The sequence below is a fragment of the Salmo trutta genome, chromosome 13 (genome assembly GCF_901001165.1).
Source record: "Salmo trutta chromosome 13, fSalTru1.1, whole genome shotgun sequence".
Taxonomy (NCBI): domain Eukaryota; kingdom Metazoa; phylum Chordata; class Actinopteri; order Salmoniformes; family Salmonidae; genus Salmo; species Salmo trutta.
In genome coordinates, this window is record NC_042969.1 from 11,694,007 (window position 1) to 11,712,424 (window position 18,418).

Consider the following 18,418-nt stretch of genomic DNA (forward strand, 5'->3'; position numbering starts at 1 on the left):
ATTTTATTTAAATTGTACTTTTATTTAAGTAGGCAAGTCAGTTAAGAACAAATTCTTATTTACAATGACGGCCTACGCTGGGCCAATTGTGCACTGCCCTATGGAACTCCCAATCACGGCCGGTTGTGATACAGCCTAGAATCAAACCAGGGTGTCTGTAGTGACGCCTCTAGCACCAAGATGCACTGCCTTAGACCGCTACGCCACTCGGGAGCCCAAGAACAAAGAACAAACCCCATTGTAAATACAACCTATATTTATGTTGATTTATTTTCCCTTTGGTACATAATATGACATTTGAAATGTGAGTGTAATGTTTACTGTTAATTTTCTATTGTTAATTTAACTTTTGTTTATGATCTATTTCACTTGCTTTGGCAATGTAAACATATGTTTCCCATGCCAATAAAGCCCTTAAATTGAAATTGAATTGAGAGAGAGACAGAGAGAGAATAATATGTTAAATCTAACAATTTCAAAACTAATATTTAATTATTGTCAAAACATTGATGTGCGTCTGCTCATAGTAGTAGCCATGGTATGTTGATATTGGAACAAGGCAACAGGATTTTACAAAGCTTTTTACAGGATTTCAGTAACCTATTAGCGTATTTCCTGTGCCAAAGTAGTACAGTAGGCTATATTGGACAGGACTGGTGGGGTCTTGTAGTTTCATCACCATCCATCGTCACAAACGAGCAATTCAATTGGAGAACCTCTCACGCATCATTTAACAACAGGCTGCTGCGTGCACCCCTTAGTGGGGGTAAGCAGTTATTGCATGCAGTTCTGACAACTATGAGAGGTTTATTTGAATTTCATAACAGCAGACAAGTAGGCCGAGCTAAACTCATTCGTATTAAACAATTCTCACCTACTTCTAGGCCAAGTTGTTTATGTGAGTGTCAGACGAAAGACCTACACGAGTCGGCAGAACACCTTTGAAAAAGTGTTACTTTCTGGAAATTAGAAGGAAACGGAAGTGAATTCAAAAGCAGTACGGATTATTTCCGGTGACGTCGGCTCGTGGGCTGATGCTTCACGCGGGAAACAGCGAGGTCTCCTCATCACGTTGACAGTAAGACATCACGTTTGTTCGTTTTATTCAGGGAGAAAGGTAGCGGATTCTAAGTAGATGTGTATAAAACCAAACAGATGAGACCAGTAACATTGGCCTAGTTACTGTTGACCCATTGGAGTTAAATAGCTAACGAAGAAACGCCACATAATCACTAGCCAGCTAACGTTAACATGCTAGCCATACTGGCATCCATTTACTAGCCACATCGCTAAGAATGGCCAGCAAACTATGGTAGCTAAATAGCTAGTATCGGCATGTTCTTGCCACAAAGAAAGCAGCTAGCTAGCTACAATTTGCATATTGTTGTTCTCTCAATACTAAGCTTTTATACCCGCATTGGAGTTGTCACTTGTTGCTAACTTGGCTAGCTAAATATTTACATGGTTGTTGTTATTGGCTAGCTAGCCTAACTACATGTTTTGACTTTACGCTAAGTTAGCTCTATAGTAAATGAAATGTCAACAGACTCACATGTTGACTGTCAAAGGAATTAGCTTGCTACCTAGCTAGTTAGCTATTACAACTTGGGCTCCTCTGCAAATGAATGACGTCGCTAACAAATTGTTTGACATTGTTTTATTCTGTGTACTCAGTTGAACGTCACTTCTTGTGGAGGCAGAGATGGGAGACACGCTTGAGTTCAACGAGATCTACCAGGAATCCAAGGGGTCCTGGGTCAGTAGCTAGTTTACCTCATCATGCCATCTACCATCAGTGGCTTAACTAACCAGGTCCCGGAGAGCCCCATGCTGTGTGGGCTTTTGTTGTAGCCCAGTACTTAGATGAATCAGGTGTTAGTCCTGTCTAGGATGAAAGTAGAACGCATGCCTGTGGGTCTCCACACCTTGTGGGTCTCCTGGATCAGGATTGAAGTACACATGGGTAGCGTGTATATTAAGGTTGTCATGATACCAGTATCAGATACCAGGAAGGAAGGAAACAAAACATGAAGCAGACTTAATTTCTTATTTTGGCACCCAGTCACATTTGTTAATTTGCAAGCTATAGCACACACTATTTAACAAAGGTAGGCTTTAAAGGACCATAGAGTGAAGTCTTTGCTTTGTGTCTTTGCTTTGAAAACCTGGTAGTGTAAATCAGTGGTTCCCAAACTGTGGGGTGCTTGGGGGTCACCCTCCCGCCTAATTGGGTAGTGCATCATCAGTTCCTCTTGTCCTGTTAGTCATTGCGCATTATAGAGAGCTATATATATATATCTTGTTATAAATGTCCAGGTCAGCTAGCCCATGTCAGCTAATGTTTTTATTGTGTTCCCTAATGCTGGAAGGAACCGTGTTGTAATTGATGTACAAATAAATTACCACAAACGGGAACCAACCGAAACTCAGCATCTAGCTACTATCAAGTTTGGCTGTAACAATAGCCTGAGTGTATTTATGTGTGAGTGGTGACTCCCCGCAGAACGACGGTCGTCTGAGGTTCAGTAAGCAGAACTTGGTGTATAAGAGCAGTAAGACGGGGAAGGTGGACAACATCCCGGCAGCAGAGCTGTCTCAGGCCACGTGGAGGCGTGTATGCCTGGGACACGGCATCAAGCTGGCCACCAGCTCCGGACATGTCTACAAATATGATGGCTTCAGAGACACGGTGAGGCAGTGGTGTGTGTGTGTGTGAACGACTGAGAGAATTTGTTTGTGATTGTCAGTCTGCTGTGGTGGTGTGTTTCTTCGCGAGAGTTCCGTGGGTAGGTGTCGGGTGAGCTTTTAGATACATTTGTCGATCTGTTCCTCAGGTTGTGTGCCCGGGGGAGTGAGTGCAAGAGGGGATGTGTGTGAGTGCGCGTGTATGTGTGTATAATCTAACCTTACCAGTGCTGCAGGAGAGGGAGAGAAGGAAGGCTGGTCTCCTGAGGTTAATCAGTGTGTATTTGAAAATGGTTTCTTCTGACTGTGGTGGTTCAGACAATGATGTCATTGTTTATTATCCTGCACGCTGTCACTGGTGAGGAATTCAAACATAGGTTAGTGGAGCGGCCAGCCTGTCAGTTTGATGTGTTCACCTTCTATATCATGTTCCACTGGTTAAACACCACCTCGGCCCCACTCCCCATGTGTACTCAATGCTTTGAATGCCTGTTCTCAAAAAGTAATGATCATTTATTGGATTTAGGAGTGGCGAAGTGCACTGGCGAGTTGTGAAGTCCACGTATCACGAGCCATCTGTTTGCTAATTTGGTACTACTTGTGAAGCGCACCGCTCTTTAACGGAGTTGGCTTTGTATTGATCAGGACTCGACGGTGTTAGCCATAACTGGGTTGTATTCACTAGGCACAAAACGGAAACAAAGCCGGGGCCAACACGGGGAGGGACGATCTTGTCCAATGAGAAGTGCTTGTTTTTGTTTTCTGTTGCAAAATACTTTGCTATGGTGTCTGCTAATGCATAGCACCCTGGTGGGAAGATCCTATGGCAGCATCATATTCGTTTTTTCTTTTCCTTATTTAACTAGGCAAGTCAGTTAAGAACAAATTCGTATTTACAATGACGGTCTTCCCCGGGCCAAACACTAACCCAGGCACCGCTGGGCAAATGGTGAGCCGCCCTAGTTAGGGGGAGAGGAAGAGGGGTGGTGGAATGGAACAACTATGGGGTGGAGGATTGGGACTGTTTGGTGTTTTGTGCATATGCATATATTGATTGTGTGGATAGTGGATGGGAAGGCAGGGATGTGTGTTATTATGGTTGTGTGAGGTAAGCAACCTGACTCTGCCAAAGCTCTAATGAGAGATGGCGCTCTTAACACAGGGGCTGATGAGGACAGCAGGAACACACACACACACACTGATGTGTTTGTCTTTACACAGTTACAGGCCAGTCATTATACAGACACACAGATTTATATCCAGTATATAGTCTGAAATGGAAACACACTTAGATCTGTATACATGTCCTGTCACATACAAACACAATGCCTTCATACATCTTCACAAACACACGTACAGATGCTGTCAACACACTGATCTGATATTCTATGCACACACAGCTTGGCGTATAGTCTCTCTTTCGCCGTCCAACCAACACACACACACACACACACACACACACACACACACAGACTGTGGGCTCTCACACACTCTAATAACCCAACAGACAAGCTGATACCCAGGTGCATAAACTCTCTTTCCCACACACTCTTTTTTCTCTCTCTCTCTCTCTCTCTCTCTCTCTCTCTCTCTCTCTCTCTCTCATCTCCTCTCATCATCTCTCTCATCTCTCTCTCTCTCTCTCTCTCTCTCTCTCACTCTCACTCTCACTCTCACTCTCACACACACACACACACTCTGTCCTTCACACACATGTGGAAGTGGTTGAGGTGTGTGTGCCCCAGCTCTAATCGGGCCTGCAGGATAAATAAACAGGCTGATTGTAAGCGGCGGAGAGGGAGGGAGTGGACGGATTACATTCACCTCCAGCGTCCCAGGGGGCCGAGCGTCAGGAGGGGCCATAATTGAGCTTTGATGAATTAGCCCCCTCATCAAGGGGGAGGAAGGGAGAGGGGGAGGAAAGGGGGTGTGTTTTTTAGTTTTTCAGACTAGTGGGGCATTAAGGATTTAACTGAGAACATCTTTCTACTCAGTTTTTCTTCTTTCACGTTCTCTCTTCCTCTCTCTCCCCCCCGCCACACATCTCCTCTCTCCCCCCCGCCACACATCTCCTCTCTCCCCCCCGCCACACATCTCCTCTCTCCCCCCCGCCACACATCTCCTCTCTCCCCCCGCCACACATCTCCTCTCTCCCCCCCCGCCACACATCTCCTCTCTCCCCCCCCGCCACACATCTCCTCTCTCTCCCCCCCGCCACACATCTCCTCTCTCCCCCCCCGCCACACATCTCCTCTCTCCCCCCCCGCCACACATCTCCTCTCTCCCCCCCGCCACACATCTCCTCTCTCTCCCCCCCCCGCCACACATCTCCTCTCTCTCCCCCCGCCACACATCTCCTCTCCTCCTCTCACCCCCCGCACACACTCCTCTCTCTCCCCCCCCGCCACACAACTCCTCTCTCCTCCCCCCCCGCCACACAACTCCTCTCTCTCCCCCCCGCCACACAACTCCTCTCTCTCCCCCCCGCCACACATCTCCTCTCTCTCCCCCCCGCCACACAACTCCTCTCTCTCCCCCCGCCACACAACTCCTCTCTCTCCCCCCCGCCACACAACTCCTCTCTCCTCCCCCCCACACCTCCTCGTCTCGTCCCCCCCGCCACACAACTCCTCTCTCCCCCCCCCGCCACACACCTCCCTCTCTCTCCCCCCCGCCACACATCTCCTCTCTCTCCCCCCCCGCCACACATCTCCTCTCTCTCCCCCCCGCCACACATCTCCTCTCTCTCTCCCCCCTGCCACACATCTCTCTCCCCCCCGCCACACATCTCTCTCTCCCCCCCGCCACACATCTCCTCTCTCCTCCCCCCCCGCCACACATCTCCTCTCCTCTCCCCCCGCCACACATCTCCTCTCTCTCCCCCCCGCCACACATCTCCTCTCACCTCTCTCTCCTCCCCCCGCCACACATCTCCTCCCCCCGCCACACATCTCCTCCCCCCGTCACACATCTCCCTCTGCAGGATTATGAGAGGATCTCGGAGTTCTTCAAGGCCAACTACAAGGTGGAGCTGACAGAGAAGGACATGTGTGTGAAGGGCTGGAACTGGGGCACTGCTAAATTCTCTGGTAAACAACACCCTCTACAACTCTAAACGCCGTCACACAACGCCAGCAGAGGATCTAGTCCTTATATAGTTTCCTCTTGGATGTTTTCATAACCATATTTTTAATCTCTCTGGATCTCTCTTGAAGCGTTCGTTGTAGCATTTCTCCAGCTATGTTGAGGTGCGTTGTGGGAGCTGTAGTCTTTAACCCCCCCCCCCGCCCTCCGCAGGTCCGTTGTTGTCGTTCGATGTGAACGACAGCTCCGTGTTTGAGATCCCCCTGGCCAGCGTGTCCCAGTGTGCCACAGGGAAGAACGAGGTGACGCTGGAGTTCCACCAGAACGATGACGCTGAGGTCTCTCTCATGGAGGTCCGTTTCTACGTCCCCCCTGGCCCCGCAGACGAGGGGGCAGACCCCGTGGAGGTAACCCACGCTTTACTACCGGACCTGTACCAGGGAGAGAACTAACTTAACAACCACTCTGTACTGCCACTGGTTGAATGGTGGTCATCGGTGCCTTACTGGCTTTACCCCAGCAGATGGCGCTACCACTACAGCTATTCTGTACTCAGAAACAGTTCTTTTCACAGCAACATCAATGATGCAGTGATTAATGTTATTCCTGTTTAAACCCTCCCTCCCTTCCTTCCTTCCTGTCAGGCGTTTGCCGCGAACGTGCTGTCTAAGGCAGATGTGATCCAGGCTACAGGAGATGCTGTGTGTGTCTTCAAAGAGCTGCAGTGCCTCACACCCAGGGGCAGGTACTGTGACATCAGCACCATGAACCAGCATTCATCAGTATTATCCGTCATTATTTTATATGGCGTTACTCTACGTTTATCAGGTTGATCCGCAAATTGTTCACCTGGCTAATAACTACCACGGACAAGTAGAGCTGAGCGATTCATGCTTTTTGAAGTCGGTTTGTTTGATTTATAACACAATAATCACAGTTTTCGTTTTTTTTATTTAAATGCGTTATGAAATAAGGACATTACAATGATTTTAATGGAAATCCCAAAACCTAAAATAGTGAACAGTCAATTGCCATAACACTTCCATTGTCTCGGTCAAGTCCACTTTGGGTGTGAAATGACTATGAAATACAATATTTCAGTTGTGTTTATTACTTAGTTTTATTTGATGACTTTATTATTTCTCATTCCTTGACGTCCTCATCTCTTTCTCTGCTCAGCCAGGAGCAGTCAGCCAGGAGCAGTCAGCCAGGAGCAGTCAGCCAGCCAGGCCATCTAACATTATGTTCTCCTCCATACTGTACTGTCTTCAGTCATCCTACTAGTTCTTCAAAGTAGATAAGATAGAACTTCCTGAACAGTCTGTCTCTCTCCTCATTGTGTTGTGTACATTCCTCTCTCATACGGTCTGTGTATATCGAACATAACGTAGCAGGTGTAAACGTGTATCTGTCCAGAGATCTGAATATAATGAGGAGATACTCATGTCTCTGCCCTAACAATGGGAGTCGTTGTCCCAAAGGCGACAAGCTTGGGTCCAAAACGCATTGGGCTTATTTTGGACAGGTTTTGGCGAGAGTGAAACCTCTCGCTTCTCCTCTTCCTCTCTGGAAAAAACGGGTGCCGTGAGTTATGGCCATTGTAGTTAATTACCACATTTCTGTGCTGAACTAGTTTAAATATTTGCTTAGGGAAAATTAAACTCCCTTCAGCCCAGAGTCCCATACAGTTCTTGAATTGATTTCTCTCGTGAATGATTTGATTTCTCTCTAGAGAAACGGCGAGTTGGAATAAAAAAAATATATATAAAAAAACTTGGAATTCAAGTAATTCAACCAACGTCGGTCGATTCGTTGTTTAATAACCGTCCAAAAAACAAAATGTCACTTAGTCGCTCAGCACTACCACTACAAGACAAACACCTACTTTGATCACAGGTCTTCCTCTCTTTCTTGCCCTCGTTCACCGACTTTCTTCTCTCTCTGTGTGTCAGGTATGATATCCTCATCTACCCCGCCTTCCTCCACCTCCACGGTAAGACGTTTGACTACAAGATCCCCTACACCACCGTGCTGCGTCTCTTCCTGCTACCACACAAGGACCAGAGACAGATGTTCTTTGTGGTAAGTGTTGTGTTTGATTGAGGTGAGTGCTTGACAGTCGACTGTAGACTGTATTAAGTTGTGTCCGGCACCAAACGCGTGGACAATACAGTGTGAATGCAGTCGTGCTCACGTCAAACGGCGTGTCAGTCTCTTCGATTCGTAACCACTCCCTCCGTCTATAGATCAGTCTGGACCCGCCCATCAAGCAGGGACAGACCCGTTACCACTTCCTCATCCTGCTCTTCTCTAAGGAGGAGGAGCTCCGCCTCACCCTCAACATGAGCGAGTGAGTGGGAGAAATAAACGACAGCAGCTCGACAGCACATGGGAGAGGAACAATTAACTCGTATTTACATTTACATTTAAGTCATTTAGCAGACGCTCTTATCCAGAGCGACTTACAAATTGGTGCATTCACCTATAATATCCAGTAGAACAACCACTTTACAATAGTGCATCTAAATCTTTTAAAGGGGGAGGGGGGGGGGGTTAGAAGGATTACTTTATCCTATCCCAGGTATTCCTTAAAGAGGTGGGGTTTCAGGTGTCTCCGGAAGGTGGTGATTGACTCCGCTGTCCTGGTATTGTCCGGTGGTCCAATTTCTGTTTCTCTCCCCCTCTCTCTTTGCGCCCCCCCCCTTCCCTTCTTTCTCCCTCTACCGTCCCTCCTCTCCCTCCTCTTTTTTCCGTAGGGAGGAGGTGGAGAAGCGTTATGAAGGGAAGCTCAGTAAGAACATGTCCGGTTCTCTCTATGAGATGGTCAGCAGAGTGATGAAGGCTCTGGTCAACAGGAAGATCACCGTGCCCGGAAACTTCCAGGGGTAAAAAAAACCACGCGCAAACACACACCAATGTTCCTCCTCTCCCTAAAGTTCAAACCCCGTCGTGCTTCCAGCAGTTCCTCTTTTGTAAGGTCTATGTTCTAAACCCATATTATCACAAAGCGCTTTGTCGTGCGTTTCGTAATTGCGTCTCTCTCCCCCTCCTCTCCCCTGTAGGAACACGCCAGGGGCCCAGTGTATAACATGTTCCTACAAGGCCCAGTCCGGCTTGCTCTACCCGCTGGAGAGGGGTTTCATCTACGTGCACAAGCCGCCTGTCCACCTGCGCTTCGAGGAGATCTCCTGTGTCAATTTCGCCAGAGGAACCACCACGACGCGCTCCTTCGACTTCGAGGTGGAGACCAAGCAGGGGAACCAGTTCACCTTCAGCAGCATAGAGAGGTACGGAGGGGGACTTGGAAACGGACACACAACCGTGTACATTCTTTGCCTGACGGAACAGTTTTTGTTTTTTTCCCCCTCTCTCCGTCCGTCACAGGGAGGAGTACGGGAAGCTGTTTGACTTTGTAAACGCCAAGAAACTCAACATCAAGAACAGAGGATTCAAGGAGGTAACCTTTAGATGTTAACTGTGGTGGAAATACATTCAACTCTCTTCCGAGATGCGTTTTAAGAAATATTGACGGATTTCGCTCTTTTCTTGTGTGTCTGTTGTGTACTCCTGAAGAAGAAGGTTGGTATGGTTACGGGGGTTCGGGAGGGTTGGCTTGGTTTTTTGGTTTGTAGTGGTTACTGCTCGCATGGTGGGCAGGGGGGCGTGTCTGTGTGTTGGATGGGGGAAGAGGAGGGTGCTACCATTCTAATCATGGTGATTGGTTGCTGTGAATGGCCATAAATGATTTACTAATCGGTTTATGATTATGCTGAGACACCTAGAGATGTGTCGGAGAGTGCGTGTGTGTGAAAAAGAGTGTGTGTGTGTGTTTGGTTGGTTGCCTGCGTTGTCTTGACTAATGTATTGCCTGAGGTGTTGCAGTGTGTTAACTGAAGGACGAAACGCGTCCTCTAAACCAAATACAGGAAGTCCTGATTTTTCACCCATAATGTTTTCTGGTAATATAAACTTAGCCCGCTCTGTCCGTCAACGGCCAACTTCGTTTCCCTGGGTGGGAGTTGCCATGGTAACAAAGCGACTACCCTGGGGTCACCCGAATGGTCAAGAACTACAAATGAGCCTGTCCTCCACTTCCTCCTGTTTGTCTAGCTTCTTAGCTTTTCACCTAGGGAGAATCTCAATTGGGTTTCCTTGATTCTTCGCGTCCTCTCTCTTCGCCTCCTCAAAGCCTCTTGGATTAAAAGGTCAGCGGGGAGTGACCTCTGACCTCATCCAGGGGAGAATGACTGAATGACCCTTTCATTGGAGCCGTGGAGTTCAAGGCTGACCGTTGTACTGCAGGCATTGTTTGCAGAAAACACGATCCCCCATTATAGTGAATAAAACAAAAAAACAATCACCAATCATGGTGCCAAAAATGACTTCTAATACACCAGATGTATGTCCTTGAGTCGATTATTTTAAAATCCCACAGAGTAGTTATAAGGATCATTTTAGTAGCTAATGGCAGACTGCAGTACCCCGGGTGGCCTTCAACTGAGAGGGGGCAGCACTGAGCTAGCCTGCAACGTCACTTCCTGGAGTAGCTCAAACTGCGCATGTTATGTCTCTATGAGACGCCATCTTAACACACTCCATTTGGCTTCAATGCACTACTGAGTCTTTACATAGGAACGAATGGTGTCACGTGATCGATGGCTTTTTCCATTCATATATACAGTCATTGTTCTCATCCAATGGGTTTTGAGAGGGAGGCGAAGAGAGGATGTGAGGAAATAAACAAAATGCAATTGAGTTTCTTCCCTGGTCTCACTTTTTCCTAGGAGTAGTCCTAAAGGTAAGGAGGTAAGAAAAAGAAGCCATTGTAAAGTGTTGGAACACAGCCCCTGTAATTTAACCTGCTGTCCATAGGAAGAGATGGATGCAGGGCCTTGCTGGAGCATCATGGGTAGTGTAGTCTGACTCTGCTGCCCCCCCCCCCCCCCCAACAGGGCATGAAGAGTAAGAACAACGAGTACAGTGACTCCGATGAAGACCAGCACGACGCCTACCTGGAGAGGATGAAGGCTGAGGGCAAGATCAGAGAGGAGGGAGACGGCAGCAACGACTCGGACGAAGAGACCGGTGAGTGACGACTCCCGCAGCCAATAGGGTGGCCGGACCGCTGAGTGACAGCTCCCGTTGCCAGTCAGGACCTCGTTAGTAAGAGATCTCAAAGGGACTCGTTCATACGTTAATGGGTTTAAAAAACGTCATGGGGATGTGTGGCTGTTGGGAGAGGTTTCAGTTTCTAACAGAGCAGCTATGTTAGTGATCGTTTTTTTTCTCTTTTTTTACTAGATGAGTCTTTCAACCCTGGGGAGGAGAGTGATGTTGCTGAGGAGTGAGTTTTTACCCCTTCATCCATTGCCCACTTCAGTTCCTCTCTCTCTCTCTCTCTCTCTCTCACAGTATTTCTCTCTCTCTCTAACAGTATTTCTCTCTCTCTCTCTCTAACAGTATTTCTCTCTCTCTCTCAGGTATGACAGTAACGCGTCAGTGAGCGACAGCGGCAGCGGAGGCGATGGCACCGATGACGAGGGAAAGAAGAAGAAACCGGCAAAGAAGGCCAAAGTAGTGAAGGAGAGGAAGCCACGCAAAGAGGTGAGAAGGGGGAGGAGCAAGGGGAATGGGGGCGGAGTAAGTCGTGAACAGTAAAATGCGTGTTTATTGTATCAGAGATAAATATACCTTCGTATTGACCTCTGGAGGCACCTACATAGTGTGTGTGCTCATGTTTCTCTCTCTTCCCCCCTCTCTCTGTATTTTAGAAGAAGCAGAAGGACACCAACGCCCCCAAGAGGCCGATGAGTTCCTACATGCTGTGGCTCAACTCCAGCCGCGAGCGCATCAAGTCGGAAAACCCCGGAATCTCAATCACGGAGATCTCTAAGAAGGCCGGAGAGATGTGGAAACAGATAGGGAAGGAGGACAAAGAGGTGAGGAACTACTTATTACCTTTTAAATGTAGTAGCTGCTTGAGGAACTACTTATTACCTTTTAAATGTAGTAGCTGCTTGAGGAACTACTTATTACCTTTTAAATGTAGTAGCTGCTTGAGGAACTACTTATTACCTTTTAAATGTAGTAGCTGCTTGAGGAACTACTTATTACCTTTTAAATGTAGTAGCTGCTTGAGGAACTACTTATTACCTTTTAAATGTAGTAGCTGCTTGAGGAACTACTTATTACCTTTTTAAATGTAGTAGCTGCTTGAATAAAACAATGTTTTTAATGGTGAGTGAGCGTTGCACCTGGTCTAGTTTTGTGGTTGCATCTCAACTCATGTTGGTTGAGTGCCCTCCGCTGAGCTCCATGTGGGCATTTTGAATACAATAATTGTGATCCTAGCTAACTGTATTTAAACCATTGTTTAGGGAAACAGATTGATAACAAAGGTTCTCTCTCTGCTAGGGGTGGGACAGGAAAGCAGAGGAGGCTAAGAAGAACTATGAGAAAGCCATGAAGGAATACAGAGAGAACGGTGGAGGCTCCTCTACACCCGCCAAGAAGTACGAGACCACACACACACACACCAGGGGAGGCTGGTGGGAGGAGCGGTAGGAGGACGGACTCCTTGTAATAACTGGAATGGAATCAATGGAACGGTTTCAAACATACGGAAACCACCTGTCTTACGCCGTTCCGTTGATTCCATCCGTTACAATGAGTCCGTCCTCCTACCGCTCCTCCCACCAGCCTCCTCTGACACACACACACACACCCGTGAACATCAAATACGCACACGACCGGGTACACTTACAAGCGCTCAAAACACACACTTGTAACCCTGCTTTTAACACGCGCACAAACGTCCGCCCGTCTTTGACCGTACATGTCCCATTTCCGTTTCTCCACCAGGGAGGGCAAGAAGGCAGGAGGCAAGAAGGAGGACAAGAAGGCAGGAGGCAAGAAGAGGAGGTCTGACGGAGGAGAGAAAGAAAAGGAGCAAGGAGGGAACGACAGTTTTAAGAGCCGAGAGTTTATCTCCAGCGAGGAGAGTTCGTCTGAGGGTGAACGGAAGAAGGCCAAGAAAGCCAAAGGCAAACCCAAGGGCAAGGTACTGCACTGTCACTATGACAACAACAGGAATAGCTTTATTTGTGTAGCCGTTTTCATAGATTATGATCAAAGCATTCATTAAAATGAAATTACGGGATTATCATAGTGAAGACTCTTTCTCTCTCGCTCTCTCAGGAGTCTGAGGAAGAGGAGGAAGTGATGACCACGCCCCCCAGCTCTGAGGCGGACTCTGACTAAGGAGAGGGGGAGGGGCCTCTGGAGCTTCTGATGGCATCAGAACGAACAGGGAACATTTGGACAAGTTTACACAGTGACAGGTGCACAAAGACATATGCACATCATACAACGTTCATACACACACACACACACACACACACTAAGTGTTACATGGACCAATAACTTGTACTCTGTGTGGGACATACAGACATTCTTAGAAAGTGAATTATTATGTACTACATTACCCATGATTCTACTGGGTTCTATTCTATTCGCCCCATGGGGTGGTTGTAGTTTAATAGCACTGAGACATGCAGGGGTCATCAGTCTTGAGTTTTTTTTGTTGTTGCTTGTCCTTTTGACCTGTTTAGAGAAATGAAGAACTGCAATTCTGTACTTTTTTTATATTTTAATTTTGTTTAATTACCATGTCATGTTTGTTTCTTTTCTTTTGTTTTCGGACAGAATTAATAAATCTTTTGTAATAAAATCTTTGTGATTGTTTGTGGGAGCTTGAGGAAATGAAGTCCTCAAGGAAATTAAATTATTTAGCAGGCGATAGGACAAAGGACAGGAAGCCATTTAGGAGTACTGGAATGGGGCCATGAATATCTTTAATGAGTAGAGGAGATGTCGGTTTAACCCCCGTGAGACAGGTCTCCTGTTCATATTATAAACCCTGAAAAGACCCTCAAGAACAAACTCGCACATCTAGAATATGTAGTTGAACTAAAATATACATGTAAAGTGTTGGTCCCATGTTTCATGAGCTGAAATAAAAGATCCCAGAAATGTTCCATATGCACAAAAAGCTTACTTCTCAATGTTTTGCACAAATTTGTTTACATCCCTGTTAGTGAGCATTTCTCCTTTGCCAAGACTAATTGATTTATCTTACAGGTGTGGCATATCAAGAAGCTGATTACGCAGCATGATCATTAAGCAGGATGATCACTGCTGTTTGGGGTTTTAGGCTGGGTTTCTGTACAGCTCTTTGTGACATCAGCTGACGTAAGAAGGGCGTTATAAATACATTTGATTGATTGAGCATTACACAGGTGCACCTTGTGCGGGGGACAATAAAAGGCCACAGTAAAATGAGCAGTTTTGTCACAAAACACAATGCACACAGATGTCTCAAGTTTTGAGGGAGTGTGCCATTGGCATGCTGACTGCAGGAATGTCCACCAGAGCTGTTGCCAGAGAATGTGTTAATGTATCTACCATAAACCACCTACAACGTTATTTTAGAGAACTTGTAAGTACATTCAACAGGCTTCACAACCACAGACCACGTGTAACCACGCCAGCCCAGGACCTCCACAATCTGGCTTCTTCACCTGCGGGATTGTCTGAGACCAGTCACCCGGACAGCTGATGAAACTGAGGAGATTTTCTGTCTGTAATAAAGCCCTTTTGTGGTAAATAATGAATTCTGAATGGCTGGGCCTGGCTCTCCAGTGGGTGGACCTATGCCATTCCATACCCATCCATGCCTGCGGCCCTGCCAATTCATGTGAAATCCATAGATTAAGGCGTAACAAGTTTATTTCAATTGACTGATTTTGTTATATGAACTGTACCTCAATAAAATTGTTGCATGTTGAGTTGATATTTTTGTTCAATATACACTGCTCAAAAAATAAAGGGAACACTTAAACAACACAATGTAACTCCAAGTCAATCACACTTCTGTGAAATCAAACTGTCCACTTAGGAAGCAACACTGATTGACAATAAATTTCACATGCTGTTATGCAAATGGAATAGACAACAGCTGGAAATTATAGGCAATTAGCAAGACACCCCCAATAAAGGAGTGGTTCTGCAGGTGGGGACCACAGACCACTTCTCAGTTTCTATGCTTCCTGGCTGATGTTTTGGTCACTTTTGAATGCTGGCGGTGCTTTCACTCTAGTGGTAGCATGAGACGGAGTCTACAACCCACACAAGTGGCTCAGGTAGTGTAGCTCATCCAGGATGGCTCATCAATGCGAGCTGTGGCAAGAAGGTTTGCTGTGTCTGTCAGCGTAGTGTCCAGAGCATGGAGGCGCTACCAGGGGACAGGTCAGTACATCAGGAGACATGGAGGAGGCCGTAGGAGGGCAACAACCCAGCAGCAGGACCGCTACCTCCGCCTTTGTGCAAGGAGGAGCAGGAGAAGCACTGCCAGAGCCCTGCAAAATGACCTCCAGCAGGCCACAAATGTGCATGTGTCTGCTCAAACGGTCAGAAACAGACTCCATGACGGTGGTATGAGGGCCCGACGTCCACAAGTGGGGGTTGTGCTTACAGCCCAACACCGTGCAGGATGTTTGGCATTTGCCAGAGAACACCAACATTGGCAAATTCGTCACTGGCGCCCTGTGCTCTTCACAGATGAAAGCAGGTTCACACTGAGCACGTGACAGACGTGACAGAGTCTGGAGACGCCGTGGAGAACGTTCTGCTGCCTGCAACATCCTCCAGCATGACCGGTTTGGCGGTGGGTCAGTCATGGTGTGGGGTGGCATTTCTTTGGGGGGCCGCACAGCCCTCCATGTGCTCGCCAGAGGTAGCCTGACTGCCATTAGGTACCGAGATGAGATCCTTAGACCCCTTGTGAGACCATACGCTGGTGCGGTTGGCCCTGGGTTCCTCCTAATGCAAGACAATGCTAGACCTCATGTGGCTGGAGTGTGTCAGCAGTTCCTGCAAGAGGAAGGCATTGATGCTATGGACTGGCCCGCCATTCCCCAGACCTAAATCCAATTGAGCACATCTGGGACATCATGTCTCGCTCCATCCACCAACGCCACGTTGCACCACAGACTGTCCAGGAGTTGGTGGATGCTTTAGTCCAGGTCTGGGAGGAGATCCCTCAGGAGACCATCCGCCACCTCATCAGGAGCATGCCCAGGCGTTGTAGGGAGGTCATACAGGCACGTGGAGGCCACACACACTACTTAGCCTCATTTTGACTTGTTTTAAGGACATTACATCAAAGTCGGATCAGCCTGTAGTGTGGTTTTCCACTTTAATTTTGAGTGTGACTCCAAATCCAGACCTCCATGGGTTGATAAATTGGATTTCCATTGATTATTTTTGTGTGATTTTGTTGTCAGCACATTCAACTATGTAAATAAAAAAAGTATTTAATAAGATTATTTCTTTCATTCAGATCTAGGATGTGTTGTTTAAGTGTTCCCTTTATTTTTTTGAGCAGTATATATTAGATGGAACACTACACAGGGGCAGATAAGGATAGCATAAATACTTATTTTGTACCCAAGTATGCACTCTTGCTTTCTAACACAGTTTTTGTGTTTTCAAGAATGTAGTAGCCTTTTCAGAACGTAAATGCGTTCATCAAAACAATTATACTGTCAAAATTGCTAATAGGTTAATCAAAGGAGCCCGACGGCCTGCAAAAAGACTAACTCCGTACTTATCTCTTGAGTCCAAGCGAGTTGGTCTGTCTTCAAGACTAGTAGATCAATACATTTTCTCTGCAGTCATTAAGTCATGTTGATCGAAATTGGAAGTATAGCTATTCAAATGTGCATAATTATGGGCAATTACTCTCCTTTTATGCATATTTCACCAAACAATTTCATACACATCAAATCAAGTACATTATATTTACAAATGTATGTGAACACCCCTTCAAATTAGTGGATTTGGCTATTTCAGCCTCACCCGTTGCTGACAGGTGTATAAAATCGAGCACACAGCCATGCGATCTCCGTAGACAAACATTGGCCTTACTGAAGAGCTCATTGACTTTCAACGTGTCATAGGATGCTAAGTCAGTTAGTGAAATTTCTGCCCTGTTATTGTGAAGTGGAAACATCTAAGAGCAACAACGGCTCAGCCGCAAAGTGGTAGGCCACACAAGCTCACAGAACAGGACCGCTGAAGTGCGTAAAAATCGTCTGTCCTCAGTTGCAACACTCACTACTGAGTTCCAAACTGCCTCTGGAAGCAACGTCAGCTTCATGAAATGGGTTTCCATGGCCGAGCAGCCACAAGAAAGCCTAAGATCACCATGCGCAATGCCAAGCATCGGTTGGAGTGGTGTAAAGCTCGCCGCCTTTGGACTCCGGGGCAGTGGAAACACGTTATCTGGAGTGATGAATCAAGCTTCATCATCTGGCAGTCCGACGGGCAAATCTGGGTTTCACGGATGCCAGGTGAACGCCACCTGACCAATGCATAGTGGTAACTGTAAAGTTTGGTGGAGCAGGAATAATGGTCCAGGGCTGTTTTTCATTGTTGGGCTTGGCCCCTTAGTTCCCGTGAAGGGAAATCTTAACGCTACAGCCCACAATGACAATCTAGACGATTCTGTGCTTCCAACTTTGAGGCAACAGTTTGGGGAAGGCCCTTTCCTGTTTCAGTATGACAATGCCCCCATGCAAAAAGTGAGGTCCATACAGAAATGCTTTGTCGAGATCGGTGAAGAAGAACTTGACTGGCCTGCACAGAGCCCTGACCTCAACCCCATCGAACACCTTTGGGATGAATTGGAACACTGACTGTGAGCCAGGCCTTATCGCCCAACATTAGTGCCCAATCTCACTAATGCTCTTGTGGCTGAATGGAAGCAATGTCCAACATCTAGTGGAAAGCCTTCCCAGAAGAGTGGAGGCTGTTAAAGAAGCAAAGGAAAGGGAAAGGGGGATACCTAGTCAGTTATACAACTGAATGCATTCAACTGAAACGTGTCTTCCGCATTTAACCTCTGAATCAGAGAGGTGCGGAGGGCTGCCTTAATCGACATCCATGTCTTCGGGGGACCAACTCCATGTTAATGTCCATGATTTTGGAATGAGATGTTTGACGTGCAGGTGTCCACATACTTTTGGTCAGGTAGTGTATTATTCCTGGTAAAAAAAATAAAAAATAAGTACATGTGCAGGATTTAATTCCTTCACAATCCAATTCCATGTATTCAATAGAAAGGCTGGTTTGCTCATAGTTTTGTAGACGTTCCATTGCACAGAAACACAATCCACAATAGAAATAAGGAAAGGTCTACACAATGGAGGAACACAACTGATATGAATTTATAGGCCTCAATCAAATCACATTTTACGCGCCGAATAGAACAGGTGTAGACATTAGCGTGAAATGTTTACTTACAAGCAATTTAAATTTAAATTGAAACAATGCAATTTTTTTAAAAATGAGTTAAGAAAATATTTACTAAATAAACTAAAGTTTAAAAAAGTAACACAATAAAATAACAATAACAATGCTATGTATACAGGGGGTACCGGTACCGAGTCAATGCGCGTGGGTACAGGTTAGTCAAGGTCATTTGAGGTAATATGTACATGTAGGTAAGAGTAAAGTGACTATTCATAGATAATAAACAGAGAGCAGCGTAAAAAAATCCACATCGAAGCAACGCTCTATCGTGGAAGGT

The 18,418-nt window shown here is 46.5% G+C and overlaps 1 protein-coding gene across 3 annotated transcripts; it reads left to right on the forward strand.

Moving 5' to 3' along the window:
• Positions 1-985: 985 nt before the first annotated feature.
• Positions 986-13,813, forward strand: LOC115205199 (FACT complex subunit SSRP1). 3 transcript variants are annotated; one of them, XM_029770923.1, is made up of 19 exons: positions 986-1,078; positions 1,675-1,756; positions 2,504-2,689; positions 5,669-5,774; positions 5,983-6,176; positions 6,414-6,514; positions 7,722-7,851; positions 8,016-8,119; positions 8,526-8,654; positions 8,832-9,056; positions 9,154-9,226; positions 9,343-9,348; positions 10,722-10,854; positions 11,071-11,113; positions 11,250-11,373; positions 11,541-11,708; positions 12,184-12,281; positions 12,631-12,829; positions 12,967-13,813. In XM_029770923.1, the coding sequence occupies exons 2-19, from the start codon at positions 1,703-1,705 to the stop codon at positions 13,027-13,029; spliced, it is 2,136 nt and encodes a 711-aa protein (XP_029626783.1). In that variant the 5' UTR covers positions 986-1,078; positions 1,675-1,702; the 3' UTR covers positions 13,030-13,813. The 3 variants fall into 3 exon arrangements, with proteins under 3 accessions (XP_029626783.1, XP_029626785.1, XP_029626784.1); XM_029770924.1 differs by lacking the exon at positions 986-1,078 and adding an exon at positions 1,123-1,312; XM_029770925.1 differs by lacking the exon at positions 9,343-9,348.
• Positions 13,814-18,418: the final 4,605 nt, after the last annotated feature.